The 20123-nt window shown below is 32.5% G+C and overlaps 1 protein-coding gene across 2 annotated transcripts in view; it reads right to left on the bottom strand.

Moving 5' to 3' along the window:
• The window catches only part of Brinp3 (BMP/retinoic acid inducible neural specific 3), a 391753-nt gene that overhangs the window by 345530 nt on the left and 26100 nt on the right, over nt 1–20123 (bottom strand). For both annotated transcript variants that reach the window (XM_051147531.1, XM_051147532.1), the window contains exon 2: nt 18954–19239. In XM_051147531.1, coding sequence (XP_051003488.1) covers nt 18954–19189 — 236 coding nt within the window. In that variant the 5' untranslated portion in view covers nt 19190–19239. The remainder of the gene's footprint in view (nt 1–18953; nt 19240–20123) is intronic.

Raw genomic sequence — 20123 nt, 5'->3', positions numbered from 1 at the left:
CAATTGGGATGTAAATATAAAAATAAAATAAAATAAAGCAGTCTTAATGTTCATTGAGATTTTATTTTATCATTATTATTTTTAAAAGCCCACAAGTAAACTCAATTGGTTTCTTCAGAAGAAATCCACATTGGGAAGTCACAGTGAAAATATTTAAGCTTTTGTCCTGTTACTCATGAATTAAACTACATACCTTAGACATTTTATTTAACCCTCTGGAAAGTAGCTATTCTTAATTAAATCATAGAATTATGAGGTGTTGAATCATATATACACAAAGATCTTACAACAACATCAAGGTCACTATAAACATCACCTTATTATCCCAGAAAAGACTTTGGAAGTTATTTTTCAAATAATGATATTTACAATTTTTTAAAAAAATCTTCACAGTTTACATAAGAAAGAGAACATCAGACAGATGTCTTTTTGGGACAACAAAGTCAGCTTTGTCCTCCTTAGCAGGCGCTTTACATAGAAGCCAGTATTAAACAAATATGTGTTTAAATAACATTTAAACTTTGAAAATATTTAAGAACTTTACTTATTTGTGTGTATATTCACTTATTCATTTATTTAATACAGTTCATGGGATGAAGGCCAGGACCTTATACATGCTTCACAAGCATCCTACTATTTATTTGAAAATGTAAAATTTTAATGTCTTCTTGAAATGCAGTTTAAATTCTCAAAATATAAAGGCTTTAAAAGTATTTTTATTTTTATGTTAATAGAAACTTGGGTCACATAATACATATAGTTGGAATATTGAAAACTAGTTTTGTAAAATTTTGATTAAGAATATATAACTTTTCTTGTCAAAATTTCAGAGAATATTTAATGGTAAAATGAGAGAATTCAAATTCACATATTATTCTCAAATCGAAGCATCATTAGAGAATCAGTTTTTGATCATTGTGTAATATTTTTTATTATTATAAATTTATTCTTGTTACATCTCAATGGTTGTCCCATCCCTTGTGTCCTCCCATTCTTCCCTCCCTCCCCTTATTCCCCTCCCCTATGACTGTTCCTGAGGGGGATTACCTCCCCCTGTATATGCTCATAGGGTATCAAGTCTCTTCTTGGTAACCTGCTGTCTTTCCTCTGAGTGCCACCAGATCTCCCCCTCCAGGGTACATGGTCAAATGTGAGGCACCAGCGTATGTGAGAAAATCATATCCCACTCTCCACTCAAGTGTGGAGACTGTTCTGACCATTGGCTAGATCTGGGTAGGGGTTTAAAGTTTACCGCCTGTATTGTCCTTGGCTGGTGCCTATACACTATGGAATACTACTCAGATATTAAAACAAAGGAATTCCCGAAATGTGTGGATAAGTGGATTGAGCTAGAAATGATCATAATGAGTGAGTTAACCCAGAAGCAGAAAGACTTAAATGGTATATACTCACTTCTATCTGCATACTAGCCCAAAAGGCCATGAAAGCCTTCACTTACCAGGAAACTGGGACAGAGGGGAGGACATCCTATTGGGACTCTAGATGAGAGACTCATGGGAGAATGGCAAAGTAGAAGGATCCAGAGGGTCCTAAAAACCTACAAGTAGAACATTATGATAGGCAAATTTGGGCCCAGGGGTACTGCTCAAACTAAGGCATTGTGTAATATTAAGAAGGTCTTTTAGATGTGTGGACCAAGCTCATTAAAATACCATTGTTCCATTTTTATGAGCCAATATAATAGAAAATCTTATATATTATTTTAGCATTTTTCATTTATTTAGTTATGACCTGTTCTTATTAACAATTCTGTTTTCTTTAATTGTTCCATTTCATTTCTCTCTTTTTTTCTATATAAGCTGTCAAAACATTAGGCCCACCAATGTCACCTGTGTTAATATTGCTGTAATTATCATTCAAAATGATAATGATACTGACTTCGGGAAGACTCACATTTCAATATCAATATCTATCATGTCTTTAAACAGATAGTCTGTGCTGTCTGGTGTGTTTTGTATAAAATTCATAAAGAGCTGGAGAGAAGGGTCAGTTCTTAGGAGCACTTACTGCTCTGGAAGAAGAAGAAGATTAAGTTCATAGCACCCATATGGTGGCTACCACTAACTGTAGCTCCAATGCCAGGGTTCAAATACCATCTTCTGACATCCACAAGCTCCTACAAATCTGTGGGACACATACCCACTTAAGCACACAAACAAAAAATAAGGACGTATTTTAAAAGTCTTAACATTAAATGCTTAATAGTAAAGCCACAGAGAAGATTATCACAGTGATCATATTTAGAATATGTTGATATAAATGACACTCTGTACTGTTTAATCCATATGTGATCATCAGTTCTTCCTTATATCCACACAGGACTGATGGATTTGTGGACATGAGAACGTTCTCTACCATAGAGGAGCAAGACTTCAGGAAGAAAGAACAAGGGTTTCTCTGAAGATATAAGAAGTCAAACATTGCCAGCTCTTAGCATAAAGTGAATCCATCAAGAATAAAAGACTCATGACATCAACACAACCTCAGGCATACCATTCTCAGGCTCCAGAAGGCAGTGGTGTTTTACTCCTTAATCTCCTGCCTCTCTGTCCCAAAAGAGGAAGCTAGAAGGGATCTATGATTTTTGTTTTGTTTTCTGATTAGAATTCATTGTTCCCAACAATCTCTTTATCACTAGTTTTTCTTTTTTTAGATAAGTGCGTGTGTGTGTGTGTGTGTGTGTGTGTGTGTGTGTGTGTGTGTGTGTGTGTGTTGGTAGTAGTAGGGAAGAGGAAATTTCTCAAACCAAATTTCACGATTTTGTGAGAAAATAAATTGTAATATCTGTACAGTCAAAAATAAAAATTAACAAGGTATTGAATGTACATTTAAAAAGAATAGTAGCCTAAATTTGTGAGAAAAACAAAGACAAGATAAACACAAAGTATATTCTGTGGAATTACATTAGTATGAAATCATTAAAAACTCAAAATGGGCTGTAGGAAATAAAAGCAGGGCTGTGGATTCATTGGGTGGAGTAGAACTAAGAGAACGCTTCCGCTGGTCATTAAGCGAGCTCTCCAGGCCTGAGGAGATCCGTGAACCCATGGCACTGCTACTTTATTAGGTGCACGGCTATTCATGTAAAACCCTCTCTAATTGTATACTCCAAATATTTTGTGAAAGCATTGACTTGAAAACACTCTGACATATAAAAATAAGATTTTCCCCACCATTTGACGCCCTTGATTGTTCGTACTTAGTGAGGGTTGCTTTAATTGTCTTAGGACAATGCTTCTAAAGGGAATTTTGTTTTAAAGAATGCTTACACAGCACATACTATACAAAAAATTGACTTATATACCTGTTTAGAGTTACACTAATAGACAATTTGCAATGAAAATAAAAATATTCACTTTGCTAAAGTAGTTTCCAATTCAATAGATCTAATCATTGTTACTCATGTGATTTACAGCTCTAATTTTAGGAGGAGTTATGATTTTTCTTGCAATACTGGCATACAAAATAATAAAATAGAGAAAACAGGGCAATGTAATAAGCCATAGATTTCACTACCTCAATTCATTAAATCACAAACGAAGCTGAACATTATTCTGGTATTAAAGCTAATGGTAGAAATCGTGATCCATTCTTACTGCATAGTTTTAAACTTTCACCTTTCATAAATAGTGAAACTTTCCTTGATGTCAATCACATGAATTTGGTTTTGTTAGCAAGAGACTCTGATCAAATTTTCTCAAAGCAACACCACAATAAGTAAATGTGGGTGATTTCCTTATTTCCTTGTATACTAGCTGAGGAAGTAAGCACTCAGGCATGAAATATTGTCAACAAATGCAAAAAGTGAAGTAATGCCAATATAAACACATCTACAAAGCAAATTAGCTAGTTCTATGAGCTATTGACAGTTTCACATGTTTTTATTATAAGTGAAAAAAGTCAAATTAAAATAAAGCCCAATGTAAAGTAATTTAACTTTTTATCCACAGTCTCAATTGAGAAAAATGTAATATGTTTCAGCAAATTGCATGATAAAAAACTTCCTGACTCACAAATATGTCGGCCAGATATATTGGACCAGAAGGCTGACGATGATACTCCAATATTATTGAGAGGTTTGGTCAGGCAGCAAACTGTCGCTGTCATCTTCTCATTTTGGAAGCTGCTAACCTGCACTCCCTAATTACTCAGGTAATTAATTTTATTCCCTCTTAAGTTTCTGATGGGGTTGAAGACCAGATAGTTAATTTTACAATTAAGCTCAGTTGTTTCAATGTTTTAAGATGATATAGATGAGATATGATAGGCATGGATTTACATTCAAATTTTAGATGCACCAAGATAGAAAAGATATTTTTTTCAAGGCTGCAAATACAAATATCCAAAGCATTATGAATTAATCATTTATATAATTCCTGATTATTTTATGATTCTTCTTGCTGTAGGTAGTTTATTGTATATATGTATAAAATATAAATGTATATGCAAAAATAAAAAATATTTCATGGGAAAGGCAAAAAAAAATTTCCAAAATATTGAAGAGAAGTTATGTTTAATGAAAAGTTAGTTTCTTATAGTAAATATTCAGTGTTCACAACAGAAAAGAAATAGCCTAGATTGCATATGTATGAGTTTTAACGTACAGAGGAGAAAGGTAAATGTATTCCAAATTTCCCCTGTAAATTGGGATTGTTAGATTTTTTTTGATAGTAAAGAAATCTGCTTAATATGGAATTATACAAAAATTATTATGCCTATGCACATCTTAATTACTCAAAAGTAATATGCAAACTAAGAAGCTCGAAGAAAGTTGGATATATAGGAGTATAAATTAAAGTGCATCAACGGAGGCCCTGAGTTTAATCAAGTATGTTTCCTTATTCAGTCTTACTTAGACTTCAGAAGTGAATAAGCCTAGGCAGTGCATGTAATGCAATACTCTCAGTGGAGTTTCCTCAGCCAATTACAATCAAGTAAAACAATAATCACATTGGTAAATATATAACCAATAGCGCTAATAATTAAAATCAATTATTAGCGTGTTTGTATCCAATCAGAGAAGGTTTTGAAGCTACATGTGCAGAAAGAAATAATGCAGTTTAGGAGATATGAATTTGGTATTTTAGAATTTCAAAGTAACGGACTTTAAGACTGTTTCAAAAATGCAAATTACGCCTTCATATTTTAAAAAGATATATTTCACAAATCTTCTAATATTCAGAATTTTAAAATATGTTTCATTATAGTGACAAAAAGAAGACAATTTCAGACTAGCTTAAAAGTGGGTTCTTTCTAAATTTACTTCAAATGACATATAAATACAGGCAACGCTGTGAAAAGTAGAAAAAAAATCAATTGGATTCAAAAAATAGAAAAATCAATTGGTGTCTTAGAAATAAAATGCAATAGGATAATTACTTTTCTATTAAAAAGGAAAATGAATGAGAGGCTTAATACTGTATGTAAATCATAGTGTCTGATAAGGGTTGACAAAGTAAAAAGGAGAAAGAGGTCAGAAAAAAAAACAGCCTTAAAATATTGTGTTACTTGTTTTCCTACATTAATTCATTCATTCTTGGATGTGATGGGGTAAGAGATGTTTGAGATATTTAAGGACGAATTAGATGATCACTTGAAGGACTTCCAAAGGCTGATGTAGATAGCATAAACTAAAGATATTCCCATTGAGTACCTGGGTTACACAGATGATCAGTCCTTTGAGTCTTTGAGTTTATCTTCACTTTTAAAAAACTGCAGAATGCCCTATCCATTTGTTTTTCTAGTAAATCCAAAAAGAATTATTTAAATTGTTGAATTTAGTATTGTATCAAAAATATTACTTTACAAGTTACAGTCAGCCTTTGAATGATTGCATTTTGTAAAGAAAGACTTTAATACATTTTAATTGAGTGTGTTTATTTAAATTTAATTTCCTAGTTTGTTTTGTAATAACAGCTGTGTGTGTCTTTAAGATAAGACAGTACACAGACAGAGCAAAGCAGAGCCTTTGCTATTTTTTCAAAAGTGGTTGCTAATTTCAGGGTGACAGGAGAGGTAGTTTAATTAGTGAGCTGCTAATATCTATTTAAGTGAGCAGCCAGGGAAATCTCTGTTGTAGGAAAGACAAGCAAATCCCTGACCAGGCTAGTCTCGCTGCCTCTTGCAACCATTTTAAAAGAGGAAATAATTTAAAAATTAATATTTTTATAAATATAGAGAATAAAGTAAGGTTATAAAGAAGAGTGAGTGCAGACTCACAAAATTCAATACTTTTAAAATATTGCCCACTTCAAAAATATGAATTAAATATCGTGAAAGTCTAAGACTAGGGGTAATGAAAGACAGCACTGATAAGTTAGGCTAAACTTCAAAAAGAGTATCTATGGGGTGTGAAAGTCAGCAGTAGTGGTTAGGTGCAACCAGACATACGAAAAAAATCAACTAATTTATTTAATAGTGAAATTGTTGTGGTTCATAAGTCTCGGTACATTACCACATTAACTAGCAAATTTTTACATTTTCTCTTCTCAATACCAAAATATTTAAAGACAATTTTAAAATAAAAACATCTTAATGGTTACTAGTTATTTAAAAAGCATATTCTTAAATATACATGAAATTTTTACTATTGAATGTAAGAACTGACTTCTCTGAAACTGAATTATAATCCCTAACATCTTCAATTAGTACATTGATTCTTAAATGTAATTATTATAACATTTCCAAATGGTGTTATAGGTATAAATTTTTTCAATTGAGTCAGATTCTGGATTAAGATTAAAAAATAAAATGTAAAGAAATTACTTCATTTTATTCTCAGTGGTAGCTATATTGAATAAGTATGCTCAGTAATTGTGTTTATTCATGTGTAAAACATTGCCAAGAATATTCATAATTTATCATTGCAATGTGTGTTGTGATGCAGTCTGATGAAATAATTTACAGAAATTCAACCAGTAGAAAGAACAGCTTGCATCATACAATAATCTCTGAAAATCACATATAATACACAAAAGACTTGGAGATGTCAAAAAATAGAAGGAATATCTTTTACAACCAAACTCACAGGAACACAGAAGTGCATAAAAACTCTTAGCTTTTATTATAAAGGAGGTATTTACAAAAGACTTGTAAAAGAAAAGCAAGTAACTGAGGGAGCTGTCTTCCCCCTGTTATATGCTCATAGGGTTTCAAGTCTCTTCTTGGTAGCCTGCTATTCTTCCTCTGAGTGAGGGGAGTAAGGGGAAAATGGGAGGGAGGGAGTAATGGGAAGATACAAGGGATGGGAAAACAATTGAGATGTAATATGAATGAATTAACAAAAAATATTTTTAAAAAGGTAAGCAAATAGGCACCAGAGTACGTGTGAAAGGTGGCACTCAGAGGAAGGATAGCAGGCTACCAAGAAAAGATTTGATACCCTATGAGCATATACAGGGGGAGGAAGTTCCTCTCAGTCACAGTCATAGGGGAGGGGAGTAAGGGGAAAATGGGAAGGAGGGAGGAATGGGAGGATACAAGGGAGGGGAAACCATTGAGATGTAATATGAATAAATTAATAAAATTTAAAAAAAAAGAAAGGCAAAAAAAAAAAAAAAAAGGTAAGCAAGTATAGATATAAAGCCCTGACTTTGACTGTAATTTAAAAGCTGATTTACACATTCTGATGTGCTCCCATTTGTTTTTGTTATAGGAATATTGACTTTATAATTGAGTGGATATATAGTGATTATACTGAATAATTAATTTCACTGATTTTGTTATGAAAGTATAACAAAACTGAGGATGAAAAAGTCTCAGGAATATGTGATAACACAATTGACTCATGCCAAAAAGACCTAAAGCACCTGCTTATCACTATGACCAAATGTATTTTGTTGGAATGAGCTTTGTGTTTTAATGCAGGCAGATGTAAGCATAAAGTTGATGGCTTTGATAGAAAATTATTGGCCTGCTAAAGGAAGAGATATATAAATAGAAAGAGATAAACAAAAATAAAGTTGTTTCTGCATTCTGATTATTACGAATTAGCAGATTTCTTAAGTGACTGCGACACCCAAGTGTAAGAAAGCCCATTGGTTTAAAGTTTACCACCTGTATTGTCCTTGGCTGGTGCCTTAGTTTGAGCAGGACCCCTGGGCCCAAATCTGCCTATCATAATGTTCTACTTGTAGGTTTCTAGGACCATCTGGATCCTTCTACTTTGCTATTCTCCCATGCTTCTCTCATCTAGAATCCAAATAGGGTGTCCTTCCCTCTGTCCCAGTTTCCTGATAAGTGAAGACTTTCGTGGGACATGCCCCTTGGCCTAGTATGTGGATATAAGTGAGTATATACCATTTTAAACCCCTACCCAGATCTAGCCAGTGGTCAGAACATTCTCCACAGTTGAGTGGAGAGTGGGATATGACTTTCTCACGTACTCTGTTGCCTCACATTTGACCATGTCCCCTGGAGGGGGAGACCTGGTGGCACTCAGAGGAAGGACAGCAGGTTGCCAAGAAGAGACTTGATACCCTATGAGCATATACAGGAAGAGGAAGTGGAGAGTGGGATATGACTTTCTCACGTACTCTGTTGCCTCACATTTGACCATGTCCCCTGGAGGGGGAGACCTGGTGGCACTCAGAGGAAGGACAGCAGGTTGCCAAGAAGAGACTTGATACCCTATGAGCATATACAGGAAGAGGAAATCCCCCTCAGGAACAGTCATAGGGGAGGGGAATAAGGGGAAAATAGGAGAGAAGGAAGAATGAGAGGATACAAGGGATGGGATAACCATTGAGATGTGACAAGATTAAATTTATAAAAAAATTTTAAAAAAAGAAAGAAAGAAAGAAAGCCCGTTGGGTACATGCCCTTATGTAATGATTTGTAAAATAAGATTCAGTGTCATTTCTGGAGGACTTAGCTGAATCACATGTTTAAGAACCACTCAAGAACACAACAGAAACACACTATTAAGTCTGTCTCTTCTGTTTTACTCTGTGACAAAAAAAAAAAAAAAAAAAAAAAAATAGTTTTTTTTTTTCTTTTCCTAAAAGTCATCTAAGGTATTTTATAGATGTCCCACATATGAAAGGAAGCTTGATAACAATCATTAAGATTGGATGTAAAACCAGGCACAGACCATATTTTTTGTTGTGTTTAGTTTTACTATAATAATCTTGATGAAGTCTTATAATTTCATTTATAGGTACTTGAAAGTGTTTCTGAAATTAATGTATCACTTTAGCTCATTTTTGTTATAGTACAATATCATCAATATAACTAAAAATAAATTTGGCTTTTAAATGCTTATGGATTTGGTTTTGTTGTCTACTAAGCTTTCAAAAGCTTTTGAATTTCCCATGTTACTGAAATAAAATGTTATTTATTGTCTAAAGTATTGTAGGACATATGAAATTCAGAGCAACTAATTTTCTTAAATGTATATATTATGTGAACTTATAAATTTAGTCTTTAGAGTAATATTTGAGAACTTTAAAATACATGGGCATATTAATTTTATTTATTGAGTTGTAATATCTGGTGTTAGACTAAAATCAAATTATATAAATATTCAGATACTCTATAAAGAAGCATATTGTATGCTTGTGCTTAAGTTTATAAACTAGCACAAACTATTGGGTTTTTTTTTTACATTGCTTTATCTTGTAGTTTACTTATGAAGAACATGAATATTTAATTGATATTCATGGGACAGTTACAATTATCGAATTGGCCTAGCGGATCCATTATAGTACTTCATCATTAGGTGGTATGATAGTGTGTGGTCATGGAACAAAGTACCAAGCTTTTCACCTTCTATGAGCAGTTTAACTGTTTCTAGTCATGGTACACCACATGGTCCAGAGTTGTTTATGGCGGTGACTACTGGATCTTGATGCCCTTGAATTTGTTGAAGTATTTAGAGTTTGATTTCCTTGAAGTGACCTTTTACAGAATTTAATTTCTACCATATTTAATTTGGGAAGAAAGTAATTAATACTTATTCTTCCACATGGCATATAATTTTAAGATGAATATTACACTTTTTTATATATCACCATTTATTTTTTTCTAAGATTTTTCAGAAACATTTATTGGCTATTTTAAAAATTGTCATATTGTGCTGAGGGAGGTAGTTCACATTCCATAGGACACAGTAGTGCCCACTGGAGAACTCTGTAGTTAGCTCTTTCTTTTACCTTCTTACGGGTTCAGATATATATATATATATATATATATATATATATATATATATATATATATATATATATATATTGCCATTGCCTGAATAATTTTCAGGTCTCAATATTATTTTTCTCTTTCCTTACATTTTTACATGACATTTATATTATTACATTTAAATAGAATAAACTACGTACAGCCATAAGAACCCCGAAACAATCAGAAATTATGTAAATGTTACATTCATAGTGATTTGGTTATTTTTATTTTCGAAACTTGAATAAAACATCTTTCCAATCTTGGTAAGGCTAAAATTCTGAATGTTAACTAATATCTATCATATCTCATCTCTATCAACTTAAAGCATCTTTTTAGACCTAAAAACATCTTAACCCCTAAACAACTAAGCTTAATTGTAAATCTAAACTATCTGGTTTTCAACTCCATCATGGATGTGAGGAGGAATAAAACTTAATTGCCTGAGTGAATAAGAAGTACAGGTTAGCAGCTTCCAAACTGAAAAAAATGACAGAGATTGTGTGCAGCCTGAACAGCCACTGAAGACTATAATGTTCAAGCATCATCTTCAACCTTCTGGCCCAAAATATCTGACAAGCATATTTGTGAGGCAGGAATTATTGAGGACTTGCTTACCCTGTCTTGGCAGAGTTTGGCTGTTGGCTTTTCTTGTCTTTAAGCTTGCCCATTTTTAGGAAGAATTCTGTCTGTGGCAGGAATGAGGATATTTTGCCCAGTGGCTTGTTTACCATGTTTGAAACAATCGCCATAAGGAGGTTCTTTTATGCTTTTCATCTTTTTTGAGGTAGGCTGGGTGTTGCAAGGAATTAATCTCTCTTACACTCAAGGAATCTTTACAATAATAAAAAACATGTTTAAATGACATGTTCTGTAGGACTCTGAGGCTTTTGAGGACTATATCTATTTTACCTTATATATCTATAGAATCCTATGTATCTGTTAAACCTAGGATATAAATTCTTCTGATAAATATAGACTAGTAATTGACATGACCATGATTTGATCAACTAACAGTTAGCTTGTATTACTTAATTATCCAAACAGCCTGCAAAACCACTTTCAAGTTATTGGAAGAAAACTTTGTATTATAATTGAGTTGGATGGGAACAATGCCTCTTATTAGAGTGGAGAATATATAATTTATGAAGAATAATATTAAATTTGAATTCTATAACAATGTATCAAAATTAAACTTATTTTGCATCAATATACAAAATTCTATACCAATTAATTAAAAAAAACTTATTTGTGATTAACAATTAAGGGCTTAAGTTGAGGAGTAGATTCAATAATCTACTTTTTTTCTATCACCCCTATATATTGTTATATCCCTCTTCTTTCTTTTCATCCCCTATCATCATACCTAGGAAAGAAAAATAAAGGAGAAGAGAGGCATCCCTGAGTCCGTCCTCATTTTTTCTCTTATAACCAACTCCCGATGAAACTCATCAGGATTGTGAAAAAACGCTTTTACTAGCTGGGATATCTTATAGTCCCAGTAAACTTCTTTTTATTCTAACTTCTATCTTATATGTTTAAATAATACTGCTTTTGGATATTGAATTTTTAATAATTTTTTAATTTAAAATATTTTTTCTTACCTTTATCCTGATGGTTATTCTTGGCGTGTGTTACGCTACTTGAGCTTATGCAGCCAGAATACTTTAATCATTATGTTCAATGTAATAGATAGTCTCTCTCAAAAAATTTAACTTAAAACTTACATATAATTACACAAAATTAATGTTTCCTTGTGTTACTGGAGGTAATAATTTATGTGCCATTTACTACTTCATTTTGTTTTACTTACATCACCCTATCTAAACTAATTCTTATATGTTTGAAAATTATTGTTGTCAATGTTCTTGTTTCTTGTTTCTTCAAATGTTATAGTGTCATGTAACCTACTGAGGTACCCAAATGTACACATGTTTGTAATGTTTATAGGTGTGTTAATAATTAAGGAACATCTGTGTTGTGCCCTACCACAAAGATTTATAAAAACTTCTAATCCCACATTTGACTATTTGCCATATTAAACATTTCTTTTGGTAAACATTATTTACAACCAAAAAATTTTCAGAGTACAAATCCAACTGTGTTAATGCCTTATTTTATTTCTTTTCATCAGGTAAAGTAAAGTGAATTTTGTCAGAACCTATACTTTATGTGTGTACACATGTTTATATACATGTTTGGTGTACTTTTGTGTATATATGTGTATGCTTACTCATGCAGCTTGTGAACACGTAGTGACCCGACTTCAACATTTACCATCTACTATCACTCTTCTGCCTACTTTTTTTGTGATTCAGGGTTTCGCTTTGAGGTTATGGAAATTCATTGCTATATCTGGCTTTTCCCAGATGCTGGGTACTAGAGATAAATTTATTGTGCATGCACCTTATGAAGAAAACCATCTCTCAGTCTTATTAAGAAATAATTTTCAATATCAGTACTCATGTGCTTCCTCCTAGAAGGTCCAAATTTAACACAAGAATAAACATGACAAAAATTAATTATATTAAATAGCATTCAAAAATTAATTACATTAAAAATGCATTCTTACCAGTGAATTATTTCATAATATTGCATACAATATATTTTTCAGACAATCCTATACCCTTTTATTGTGATGAATATTCTTTCCTACATATTGCTGTGGGCTACACCATGTATTGTGTCCACAGACAATGGAAGACTGCCTAACTTGTTATGGAGCATCTGAAAGCTTTTCTAAGCATGTAAGTATGTAAAGGTAATGATAACACTGTTTCCTGGATTTGATTTGACTGCCTGATAGCCACTCTTGAACCTTAAAATGCTTTGTCCGTTGCCAAACTACTGTCATTCTTTCTCTGTCTTGACATTCATTTCAGTATCAAATTTAATGATCTGCATTATCCTGTTTTAATTTTATCAACTATAGATATTATTTTGCTGGAGGTTTTAAATGATCATATCAGGGTTTAATATTTAAAATAAATTTAATCAAGAATCTTCAATATATATATAAGTTCTTACAGAAGCTATCAATAAATGTTGTCTTTATGATTTCATGATATATGTAATATTAATAAACACTTTCCTCACCTGCCTTCCTAATAAATAATACTTTTATGTATTATGAGTGTTACATAGAAAACTATCCTAAATATGAGGCTTTAAAAACCTATAACTCTCTTTAGGTCGCTAAGCACAGTATATATTTATTAGTATGAAAGATTTATTAACTTAGTGAAATATATCAATGTGTATTTAACACAAGAAGAACAAAATTAAATCAATTGTTGTAAATTTTAAATCTCAGGATATTTCATCCTAATATAGTCACTTACATATGGAGAATTTTATTTTCTGTAATTGTTCCAAATTTTTATTAAAAGAAATATTTCAATATGATTTCATATAACAGATGAATGCTTTTAATTTTGGTATTTTTATCTTGTTATATATTTAAAATCTTTAAATATTTATTCTTTCAAATTGTGAAAATACCATAAATAAAATGTTAGGGAAATAATCATATGTAAAATATAGGGTTTATAAACAAATAGCAATTAACAAAATATGTTTTATATAAATGTGGAATAATAATTTTAAAATATGGGACAAATGCCATGCATAAAACAGCATTTCTGTGCTATTTATAAAGGCTTAAAATTTTCAAATGTATATATTGAATTCAGAAACAATTTAAAAGAAGAATTAATTCACTTGAAGATGTTATATTTTAGCTCAAAGCTTGTAATGATCATTTTGCAATGTTTCTATTGTGCGTGCAGCCTCCAACTATAAAATGCCAGCTTATGAGCATTGTCATGTTATCATTACCTTAGAACTTTCCCGATGTCTTTTCTAAAGTCTTACTCTTCTCATCTTAGCATAAGTAATCACATGTTAACCTTGTTACTAACAAACCACTTGTTTTTGTTTAATCATTTCATATACAAAAGCTTATATATAACCTCACTTGAGATTTTGTCACCGAATCCAATCTGCCTCTAACGTTCACTATATTCATGTCATTGGCCTAATTGATCACTGGTTTTGATATGTCTTGGCTTATGATATAGGATATCCTTTTGTTCCCAATATTGTGAAGACATTTTTAAAAAGTATTCTTCTGGGAAGATGTTTTATTCTATGTATTATTGTATTATAAAAATATTTTGTGAATGTTATTAGTTTTTTCATTTAAAAATCTCTAAATATGTATATCAATATGGAAGGCAACACAGTCACATCTATAGATACTTATACATGTGTACATATGTTTATACTTATACATTTGAGATATATATGAGGATATTATGTATATATATATATATGTGATATATATGCAGTATTTTTTATTACTGGTTCTTTATATTCAACAGAATACAAGCAAGGTCACTCCAGATACACAGTTCTCATATTTACATGCTTTCAACTATGAGATATAATTATATAAGGCAGTTTTATGTAAAAAGTATTACTTTTTTGCATTTAAACTTTTAGAAATAAAGTTAAACATAGCTTTCTTTATTTATTAATATACTTAGTCATATCCCTTTTACAAGTTTGTTCAGGAAGCTTTATTAAAGACCCCAATCAAAGCTGAATGCTTGTAATTCCTGCACTCAGAGAGGCAGACATAGGTGGATTTCTATGAGTTTAATGCCAGCCTCATCTACAAAGTGAGTCCAGGATAGCCAAGGTAACACAGAGAAAACCTGTCTCATAAAACCAAAACCAAAACCAAAACCAAAACCAAAACCAAAACCAAAACCAAAACCACATACACCAATAAAGCCCAGGTTTCATTCTAGTTCTTTCTGTTGTTACATGTAAAATTCTTAGAAAATATTCTCTGAGAAACCAAGAAATTTTAATAACTTCGCTTATGTATACTTATGTTGACTCATAGGAAAATCACGAACATATCATCATGATTTACTTTTACATGTTGTTTGCTAAAGAATGGGACAAGGAAAGTCAACAAAATATAAAACATACCTGAATATTTAACTCTATCTAATGTTTCTATTATTGGAGAAAAGTCATGAGGGTGTGAATTTGGAAAACACAGGAGTGGTTCAAGAGAGTTATCAGCTTGTGTTATTGATGAAAATTCCCAAATCTTGCCTTCCTATACATAGATGAATTGGTAAATGGAGGTTTATCAATTTAACTTGTTAAGTTTAACTTGCTAAATAGATGTGTTAGGGAAAGCTATCCATATACAAATGTGTTCACTGCTTAGAGGCCTTCACCATGTAACTATGAAGGTAAGTTCCTGCCTAGTAAGAACAAAGGAAGCCTGTTTCCACTTCATGTTTCACTGGCAAACATTTCTACAGTGTAGTTAGTTTTGTTACTTCTTTTACATTATTTTAAATATTTATTTATCCTTTCTTATGCATTGGTGTTTTGCCTGGATATCGCCAATGCATCATATGACAATGTGGTGCCCACAGAGGTCGCAAAATGGCATTGGATCTCACGGAACTATAGCTGTGGATGGTTTTGAGCCACAGTGTGAGAGCTGTGAATTGATTCTTGGTCCACTGTGAAAGCCGTCAATATTTTTAACCTCTGACCCATATCTCTACAGGCCTCTATTTTTTCTCTAAAAGCTCTGCCCTTGGCTACTATTTTTAAACAATATATTAATGTGAATGATAGTTTAAAACTGCATTTTCATCATGCAACCAAATGAACTCTTGGAGTCTTAAAGATCTTCAGTGTCAGATCTTGCGCACTTCTCTTTAGGCTTACCCAATTTAGTAAATAAAGAAACTGGTAAGGAGTTAAATTAAAATGTACTGATAAATAACCACATTTTTACAGTTATATAATGCAAAATATTATTTAGGAAATATTTCTAATACATCTACCATTTCACTCTTGTGAAATTTTATTTCCAACTTGGCACAGGGAAGTTATTTGCAGTAGAACTACACAACAGAGGCAATTCTGTAGCACAGAGAGGACTGTGTATCTAATATGAGGCATTGTTCTCACGATTTCTAGGAACAAAGTTTGGTAGTACTTTACATGTGCATGTGTTTAAAAAATACAGCGGCCTTTTTACTTGACAAAAACTGTATCTTTTTTAAAGGGAAGAACACATTGCATATTGTTCTCTGAGTGAGTGAAACCAGTGATCTTTAATAATCTCATATTGGTCTAGTATTTGAAGTAAAAGAGAAAATATGCTTCCAGAAAAGGCAATGAAATGAAGAAAGGCAAGCGAAAGAGATTTGACCTAATTATGTTAACACGCTTAATATGTTTTAAATTCAGAGCTAATGCCTTCCAGAAGATTTGGCAATATAATCTGCCACATGAAGGAGTTTATGGCAATCATAAGCAATAGTAGATATGGCTGATTACTTTAGGAAATCATATGGTATTTAAAATGAGAAACCAAGTAGATAATGTGGAATATATTAATTTTCCATTTGAGTTGAAATATCCATAATTTCCATATCAGTATTTATCACAAATAGTTGCAAAAATTTAAAAATTACTGTAACTTTTTTCAAGACATCCTTTCTCTGTGTAGTCCTAGCTGTGCTGGAACTTTCTTTGTAGACTCATCTGGCTTTGAACTCTGAGATCTGCCTGCCTCTGCCTTCTTAGTTCTGGAATAACTAACTTTAATCTAGAATGTATTTTTCAAGATAAATAAAAAATAAAAAAATAAGGGCAACCCCTACAATGTTATTCTAGTACTTAATTCTGAGACTGTGTAAACAGTAAAAAGTGAATTCAATTCCTTCAAGATGAATTGTTGTATTTATGACATTGTGTGAAGAGGTAGATAGCAACGTCTGCACTTAAAGGAACGCTTGCTGCACAAATCAGCGGCCTAGTCTCACCAACACTGAAGAATCCCAATGAAGATGTTACAATACTCGTTTCTCAGCAAACATCAATTACAGTTTCATTGCTAGAAAAGCACAGAAGCCAGCCGGGCGTGGTGGTGCACGTCTTTAATCCCAGCACTTGGGAGGCAGAGGCAGGCAGATCGCTGTGAGTTCGAGGCCAACCTGGTCTACAAAGTGAGTCCAGGATGGCCAAGGCTACACAGAGAAACCTTGTCTCGGGAAAAAAAAAAAAAAGAATTAAAAAAAAAAAAAAAGAAAAGAAAAGCACAGAAGCCTTTAAAATGCTACAAGCAAGCTCAGAAACAGAGAGATTTTAAATCCTCATTTTTAAATCTACTTACCATCTGAACATGTAATCTAAATCACAAAGTACACGAGAAAACTAATGATATTCATTTAAAATTTCTAAAGACCAAGCAATATATAAGGCTTGCAGAGAATCTCCAAATGTTATATTTCTTCTATACTTTTAAGTGCTGTGACCCATATAATTTTTTAATTCACTTCAAAGCCTGAAGAAACATTTGGAAGCAGTCTGCTCTTCACACATGATTGGCTAATATACCAGGACATTAGAAAACTCACATAGGGGACTACATACATCCAGAAACAGATACCAGAACAGCATAGACAAATGTTCTGGTCCAACCTTTACTGCATCTTAAAAACCTTGCAAAGCTGAAATGTTAGACACTCATAGTCTTAAAGTCAAGTATATTTAGAGTCTCTAAAGGGGAGCATCAGCAAATATTCATGAAAATTTACAACCAGAAGTACTATGCTCTTTCTCTCATAATTTTAGACAGAAGATTCTTAATATATGTCATTTTCTTTAAAGACTTAAAAAAAGTTTTTTTTGTTTTTTTTAGTTTTTTAGTTAATTTTTTTCTGTTTGCTTTTACACATGATAGGGCTGTGTGTGAACTGATACATTTCTTTGGAAAAGTTCAGTAATGAACGGAACTTGCTATGTATACTCAGTACCTCCTGAAAATATGGTCTGCAGGAAATGTTTATAATTTTTCTTAATTCTATAATAAAAAATGCATAGTCCTGAAGCACACTGCCCTCTGGTGCACATACTGCATAAAATAAAAATATTTATAAAACATTATCTGAGTAGTCAGAGACAGAAACATGAAAAGTGAAATTCGATTCTCTAAATACCCACAAATGGCAGTTGCCCACTCTGCCTTAAAAAACTGATCTAAAGCACCAATTTGCATAAACATACTCAGTGGCAAAGAGTGGATGTATAAATACAATTTAACTCATTCAAGTGACCCCCCTAGTACATCACCTCTTTAATGGGAATTAAACTGTGTGGGAATAGGCAGCTTTTGCTGCTTTTAATATATGACTTATTTTGTACAACTTACTTAGACTCAAAGTTTTAAAACAATGACAAAAGTTAGCAAACATACATCCTAATCCTCTTTGTTTTGTTTGTGACAAGTCTATCTTTCCTGTGTTTTCTTATATTCATACCTCTGCTTTCTCCCCAAGCTTAAGAATATAAAATTACATTCTTGTAAAAGAAGATAAGTTGGCAAATCTTCTCAGTGGCTAGTAGAAGATTTTATTCCCATTGAGACTGAAGAAATGTGTCACAGACCAATACAAGTTATAAAAAGATATTTTAAAACATATGCTATATAAAAAGAAATGGACTTCAAGAAAACTGGCACATATTATCAAATTAGAAAATGTTACAGAAACAGTTACTTATTTTCCTAATAATATGTTGTCACAACTACCAGAAATAATATTAAATGACAAGAAAACATCACTGTAGTGTTTAGTCAGTTAATAACCCTTATTGGATTAGCCCTTATTTATGAACAACCTCCGGCTCTGATTTCTGTATTTGTTTTCCCTTCGTACCTGTATATCTTGTATCTTGTGCTAAATCCCTGTCGGCTTCTGTCCACAAAATCTGTGTACTCCTGTGAGCGATGGAAGGGTCCCTTATCAGAGAGGAGCCAGTCGAAGGGGCTTGTGGCATGCTGGTCAGAGACAGCAGCAACCGCTAAAACCCAGCAATGAAGACTCAGGACTATCCACTCCCATAGAGCCATCAGAGAGGACAATTCAGCACCAGCTCTGCGCCGCCATATCATGCTTCCACTGGGGACTTAGAGCCTTCATCCTCTCAGCTTTCCCTCAACACCTAGACAGAATACACAGGCAATTAGTTACCATGAAAGAGACTCTCCATAAGCTCAGTGCCGAGCTGGCAAACTTCTCTGATCTTAGTCTACTGGATGCCAACCGATTGATAGCACAAATGACCAAGAAGATAAACAAAATTACTTACTGTTTTAGAGCTACAGGTTTTTATAAATTGTATCTAAATTTCCACGGAAATAGAAAATAAGTCATCTAGTTTCAGGCCATGTCATAAGAATGCCATCCAGTGGATCATTCATTAAATGTCTTAAGCAATAAAAAGTTTAAACAAATATTTTTTTTTGCTAAGTTATTTGTAAACTTCTATATGATCAAAATAATAGTGTTATTTATTATGCTAATAACAAAACCATAAAATTTCTACTTAGTAAAGCAAATTATTAAGTACATAATAAAATTTGATGATAGGTATATTTGATATTTTATTTTATAATTTATTTTAATTTTATGTTAGAAGATTATATATACATATACATATAGTGAGTGTATATGTTTGTATGTGTGTGTGTCTGAATATAGGAATACATGTGCCAATGTGCAAATGTGAACTTTGAAGACAACCTCAGATGTTGGTTCCTCTTCCCTTCTAGTTTTTTAAAGGTATGATAGTCTGTACATATGCCAGATAAACTGGCCCAGGAGATTTTTACAAAGTTCCCCTTTCTTCTCTTCATAAGAGTGCTGGGCTTTGGAACTAAATCTATGCTTGGCTTAAGTTGTTTTGGGGAGACTCAACCTCAGATCTTAACTTTGTGTAACAACCACATTTTCTACAGAGGCATAATTACCTTTTATACTTATGTCAGGGGATCTGCTTTCATTTGGTGGTTTGGAGATAGCCTTTTGCTGTAGATGAGGCTAGTG

Source organism: Acomys russatus, chromosome 6 (assembly GCF_903995435.1).
Source record: "Acomys russatus chromosome 6, mAcoRus1.1, whole genome shotgun sequence".
Lineage (NCBI taxonomy): Eukaryota > Metazoa > Chordata > Mammalia > Rodentia > Muridae > Acomys > Acomys russatus.
The sequence above is the reverse complement of the archived record's forward strand: the minus strand, read 5'-3'. Positions and strand labels throughout refer to the sequence as shown.